Genomic DNA, 5760 nt, shown 5'->3' on the forward strand with positions numbered 1-5760 from the left:
TGTAGATGACCAATTCTGTCATGTGTGTGTGTGTGTGTAGATGACCAACTGTCATGTGTGTGTGTGTGTAGATGACCAACTCTGTCATGTCTGTGTGTAGATGACCAACTCTGTAATTTGTGTGTGTGTGTAGATGACCAACTCTGTCATGTGTGTGTGTGTGTAGATGACTAACTCTGTCATGTGTGTGTGTGTGTGTGTAGATGACCAATTCTGTCATGTGTGTGTGTGTGTGTAGATGACCAACTGTCATGTGTGTGTGTGTGTAGATGACCAACTCTGTCATGTCTGTGTGTAGATGACCAACTCTGTAATTTGTGTGTGTGTGTAGATGACCAACTCTGTCATGTGTGTGTGTGTGTAGAGGACCACCGTCGTCTGATGGCCAGCCAGACTAATGTTTACACGTCAGGTGAAACCCATGCAATGAAATACAGGCCTGTAAACTGAGTAATGTGATTTGAGTTCAGGCAGGCGGGCTTGATCAATCCTAACAGAGTCTGCAAACTGGGTTATCTGCCACTTAGCCTACAACCATGTGACAAGACCAGACAAGCACAGCTGTCACACACACACACACACACACCCACCCACCCACACACACGCGCGCTCACACACACACACACACACAGCACGCTGGGAAGCAAAAGAAACTAGCAAAGCAGTAGAATCTTAAAATAGCTAAATAAAACTTTAATAGTTCTAGCTGCAATTGTACATGAATTGCACAGACACATTTTTTTTTCTTAAACACAAACAACTCTTCATATAGTGTTTAGACTGTTTTTGTTTTTGAAGTTCTGATGTATTTACAGAAAGCAATCCTGCAAATGTTACTTTGGAGACACACATACAAAAAGGCTTCGTATGGGATGGTACACAATGTTAGAAGCATTTACGGTCTTCCACATCCATGCATGTCACAGAACGGAGGGTTGCGGAGCGGGAGCCGTGGGAGGTGACACGTGACACGCTTAGCTCCGACTAGTGAAGTGGGATGCAGGAAGTGACACGCTGACACGCTCAGCTTCGACTAGTGAAGTGGGATGCAGGAAGTGACACGTGACACGCTCAGCTCCGACCGGTGAAGTGGGATGCATATGCGGTACTATTGCCTTTCAAAGAGATTCATATGGCAGAGTTAGGATTTATGTACAAACAAATAAAAACATCCTCATGGAGAAAATCCCCTGAAGTTTGTAAAACATAACAAATGGTAACAGAACCCACTGAACCACACCAGTTAGTGGTCAGGGGCACAACACAGCTGATCTAATGTGTTTGTGTAAGACCCTTTAAGTAAGCAAGTTTAAGCAAGCTTGCTGCTGTGGCGGGGCATCAGTCTTATGTCCTCGTACAGCCAACACCTTTTTAGATAACACATTTGTTTTTACACTGGGACAGAACAGAAACAGAACATTAAATAAATAACTGTAACCAATTTCCACAATTTAAAAGCAAAGTATAAATAATTCTGTACAAATGCCAAGTTGGAAAAATGCATTGTAAAAAAAAGCAAGAAAAGATGCTTAAAATAGACAATTGAATAATGACAATTATTAACTATGGGCAAACAATCTCGCTCACTCTCTCTCTCTCTCTCTCTCTCTCTCACACACACACACACACACACGATCTAAACTCAACACACACTCTCTCTCTCTCTCTCTCTCTGGTGCTGTGTGTGTGTGTGTGTGTGTGTGTGTGTGTGTGTGCGTGTGTGTGTAACAGTGCGCACACTAACAGTTAGAGCTGTTTCTGAACTCTCCGTTCACACACTCTCTCTCTCTCACATTCACACGGTCTAAACTCAACACACACTCTCACACACACACACACGGTCTAAACTCAACAATGTGACTGCAGATACTGTATGTGTGAATGACGTTTCAAATGGAGATGCTCTGCCCTCCACGCCTCATGGTGGCGCTACAGCACAGCGCCGTAACTACAGCCTCCAATGGGGAACGAGTACAGGGGCGGAAGTGGGGAAGCCGCAGAGTAGCGCAGACCTGGACGCATCTAAAGAACCCACGCCAGAGATCACACCAGGAGGATCCAAGAACACGGCTTACAGACAAACCTTTACTCTCAGCTAGTGGTAAACCTCCTAATAGAAGCCCACGGCATCACTCTCCTAACAAAAACAAAGCTGTAGGCCTCTTATATTAGGAGGTTTACCACTTATGTAATTATTGAGTTATCTTAACCAGCGTTGTCATTAAACCATGTAATTGGAACAGCCCTCTGGAGCTTATTGCCTGGACAGAGAGAGACTCTCTGACGCCGTCCGAGTCCTGGTTCTGACTGGACCTCTGTGTCAGAGTTCGCTACTGTCCGGTGGGCTCTCCGCTAACAAGAACACAACAGAATTCAACACAGGTTACACTCACTGTACAAAATATTGTTTTCTTTTAAAAGTTTGAATAGTAATTATAATAATAAAAAAAAAAATCAACAAACCCAAAAGCAAAATATGTGTAGTATTCTATGTACATCTCAACGTGGGCTTGGGCCCCCTAAATACACTGATATTTATGCACAAGAAAATAACAACAAATAACATTGGGAACGTTTCTCTTGTTACTGTTACTTAATGAAGCAAACGTCTTGTGCTGTTAAAGCCCTGGTGAGCTGAATGCAGTGAGGCCCGCGCGTGCGCGTGTGGTAAGACCTAATGCATCATACTACTCACGCGCAACTCTACTCACGCGCAACAAAGCCACCACACAAGAGCGACACTCGGACAGACAGGACGCGGCACCTGGGCCAGATCCAGGCCAGATGTGGGGGTCAACTACGCGGAGGGAGGCACCAAAACAAAACCGCCGATGTTATATATGAAGTGCAATTAAAACGAGTGCAACATGAGCTGTTTTTCAGAACAATACATTTTATACGCAACATGCTGCAAACCAAAAGGTCAAAAGCTGGAAGGACTTTGAAAAGATGAGAGAACAAGTTAGTGCACAGGATGCTTGAGTAAACAAACAAACAAGCAAGCAAACAAACAAACAAACAAGCAAGCACACTGCTCTCTAAACATGGAGGAGAGGGTGGTGCACTCTGCGCTCTAGACATGGAGGAGAGGGTGGTGCACACTGCGCTCTAGACATGGAGGAGAGGGTGGTGCACACTGCGCTCTAGACATGGAGGAGAGGGTGGTGCACACTGCGCTCTAGACATGGAGGAGAGGGCTGGACGTGGGGGGAAGACCGGGCAAGTCCCACCGGAGACGCTTGGAGGCGTTTGCTAGAGAACGTCCCGTTAACGTTCCAGCGTTTGCTAGAGAACGTCCCGTTAACGTTCCAGCGTTTGCTAGAGAACGTCCCGTTAACGTTCCAGCGTTTGCTAGAGAACGTCCCGTTAACGTTCCAGCCCCAGTGGGGAGAGAGATGGAGAGATTTGGGGAGCAGAGGAGCACGAGTCTCTGGGGTGCAGGCCTGGTGTTGTTGGGGTGCAGGCCTGGTGTTGTTGGGGTGCAGGCCTGGAGTCTCTGGGGTGCAGGCCTGGTGTTGTTGGGGTGCAGGCCTGGTGTTGTTGGGGTGCAGGCCTGGAGTCTCTGGGGTGCAGGCCTGGTGTTGTTGGGGTGCAGGCCTGGAGTCTCTGGGGTGCAGGTCTGGAGTCTCTGGGGTGCAGGTCTGGTGTTGTTGGGGTGCAGGTCTGGTGTTGTTGGGGTGCAGGCCTGGAGTCTCTGGGGTGCAGGTCTGGTGTTGTTGGGGTGCAGGTCTGGAGTCTCTGGGGTGCAGGTCTGGTGTTGTTGGGGTGCAGGTCTGGAGTCTCTGGGGTGCAGGCCTGACGTTGTGGGGGAGCAGATCTGGCGTTGTGGGGGGGTGTGATCTGGGTGTTTTAGGGGATGAAGTCCTGGCTCTGCTGGGATGTGTGTGTGTGTGTGTGTGTGTGTGCTCATCCTTGGTTCTGTCCGATGGTGATGATATTCCATGTGTGTGTGTGTGCGTGTGTGTGTGTGTGTGTGTGTGTGTGTGCGTGTGTGTGTGCGTGTGTGTGTGCGTGTGTGTGTGTGTGTGTGCATGTGTGTGTGTGCGTGTGTGTGGAACAGTGTGCACACTAACAGTTCGAGCTGTTTCTGAACTCTCCGTTCTCTGTGATCTGTAGTTTGGTGGGACTGATACCATTGAGTATGTGTATGTATATATATGTGTGTGTGTGTGTGTGTGTGTGTGTGTGTGTGTGTGTGTGATGGTGTGTGTGTAGGTTAACAGTTGGAGCTGTTTCTGAACTCCCCGTTCTCGGTGATCTGCAGCTTGCTGGGGTTGGTGGGGCTGATGCCGTTGCGGGTCTGCATGCTGTAGCGCTCCTTCAGCTGCGTCAGGGCACTCATGAGCCGCGCATTAGCCGCGTCCAGAGACGCTATCCTCTTCTCCTGCAGAGAGAGAGAGAGAGAGAGAGACAGAGAGTGAGAGAGAGAGAGCAAGACAGAGAAAGAGAGAGAGACAGAGAGTGAGAGAGAGAGAGAAAGAGTAGCAGCAACTGGAATCCATGCATTTCCACTGAATTATTTTTGGAATCTGATCCCTTATCATAGCTGTTCATTCTTACTCGTTGCTCGACTTATCGTGACTAAATTCAAGATGGCTGCAAACGCTAAACTTCGTGAAGATACTGTCTGTATAAATCGTCTTGTAAGTAAACTACCAGTGCTTTTTCAAAGTTCTCAATGTCTCGTTTTAAATGTCAGGGCCCTCGGAAGTCTACCAATGAAGTGTGGAGATACATTGAGCCTCGTAAATGGGTGTAAAACAGTGATTTATTTGCATGGCTAGCCCGATGACGAAGCACCACTATTGAAAAAGATGTTGGTAGCATCGGCTAACTAGCGCCAGATTTTGGAGTGCAGGGGACAAGACGAGATGGGCTATGAGAAATACATTCACACTCGGTATCATGTTTCGATACACTTTAGGTCAATATCACACCGGAATTCTCCTTTAAGTATATATTCACTGGTACATCTTAACAAACCAACAGAAAACTGACAGACTCACATGTTTTTATTTTTGGTTTCTCGATAACAAAATAGAGAAAGAGAGAGCGGAGACTCTCCTAAAACCTGCAGCTGGTTTGACCCAAAAGAGAGCTGTCATTATTATCATCATCATCATCATCATCATCATCATCATCATCATCATTATTATTATTATTATTATTATTATTATGCACGCGATCTCTCCTGGGGTTGTGATTATCATCATCATCATCATTATTATTATCATTATCCACATGTGATCTCTCCTGGGGTTGTGATTATCATCATCATCATCATCATCATCATTATTATTATTATCCACATGTGATGTCTCCTTGTGATTAGGAAGTGGCTTTGGAGCCCATCAGCTGCAGAGTAATGCTAGTTAAAGGATAATTCCAGTATTTAGCACCTTGAGTCCCTTTTCTGGTATGTTTTGGATGAACTAGAGTGGTGGACACCGAAATTTTGACGATGGGTCCTGTCTCGACTTTTCTGACTCGTTTTGAATCGCCTTTGACTACTTCAGAGTGGCTGCCTACAGGCATGCACAAACATGTCCTTAAAACAACACTTAACGTTTGTTTTCAAAACTGCAACTCACCGAGTGGTTAGTGGTGTTCGTTGATGTTTCAAAACAAGTAGCATAGCGGAATACAGTTTCTGTTGTGTTTTATTTGGCATTTTGTAAAATCCCATTGATTACTGTTGCTCATTGACTCATTGCATGTTGATATTACTGGGCCACCATCTATGCTTCAGGCTCAAATATT

The 5760-nt window shown here is 46.2% G+C and overlaps 2 protein-coding genes across 5 annotated transcripts in view; both read right to left on the reverse strand.

Moving 5' to 3' along the window:
• Positions 1-672: 672 nt before the first annotated feature.
• LOC121715180 (proteoglycan 4-like) lies at positions 673-4136 on the reverse strand. The gene is made up of 2 exons (XM_042100628.1): positions 3185-4136; positions 673-3149 (listed from the first exon to the last, which is right to left on the reverse strand). The coding sequence occupies exons 1-2, from the start codon at positions 4134-4136 to the stop codon at positions 3109-3111; spliced, it is 993 nt and encodes a 330-aa protein (XP_041956562.1). The 3' UTR covers positions 673-3108.
• The window catches only part of dab2ipa (DAB2 interacting protein a), a 184721-nt gene continuing 179633 nt past the window's right edge, over positions 673-5760 (reverse strand). For all 4 annotated transcript variants that reach the window (XM_042100527.1, XM_042100528.1, XM_042100530.1 and 1 more), the window contains one exon: positions 673-4384. In XM_042100527.1, coding sequence (XP_041956461.1) covers positions 4217-4384 — 168 coding nt within the window. In that variant the 3' untranslated portion in view covers positions 673-4216. The remainder of the gene's footprint in view (positions 4385-5760) is intronic.

The sequence above is a fragment of the Alosa sapidissima genome, chromosome 8 (assembly GCF_018492685.1).
Source record: "Alosa sapidissima isolate fAloSap1 chromosome 8, fAloSap1.pri, whole genome shotgun sequence".
Taxonomy (NCBI): Eukaryota; Metazoa; Chordata; class Actinopteri; order Clupeiformes; family Clupeidae; genus Alosa; species Alosa sapidissima.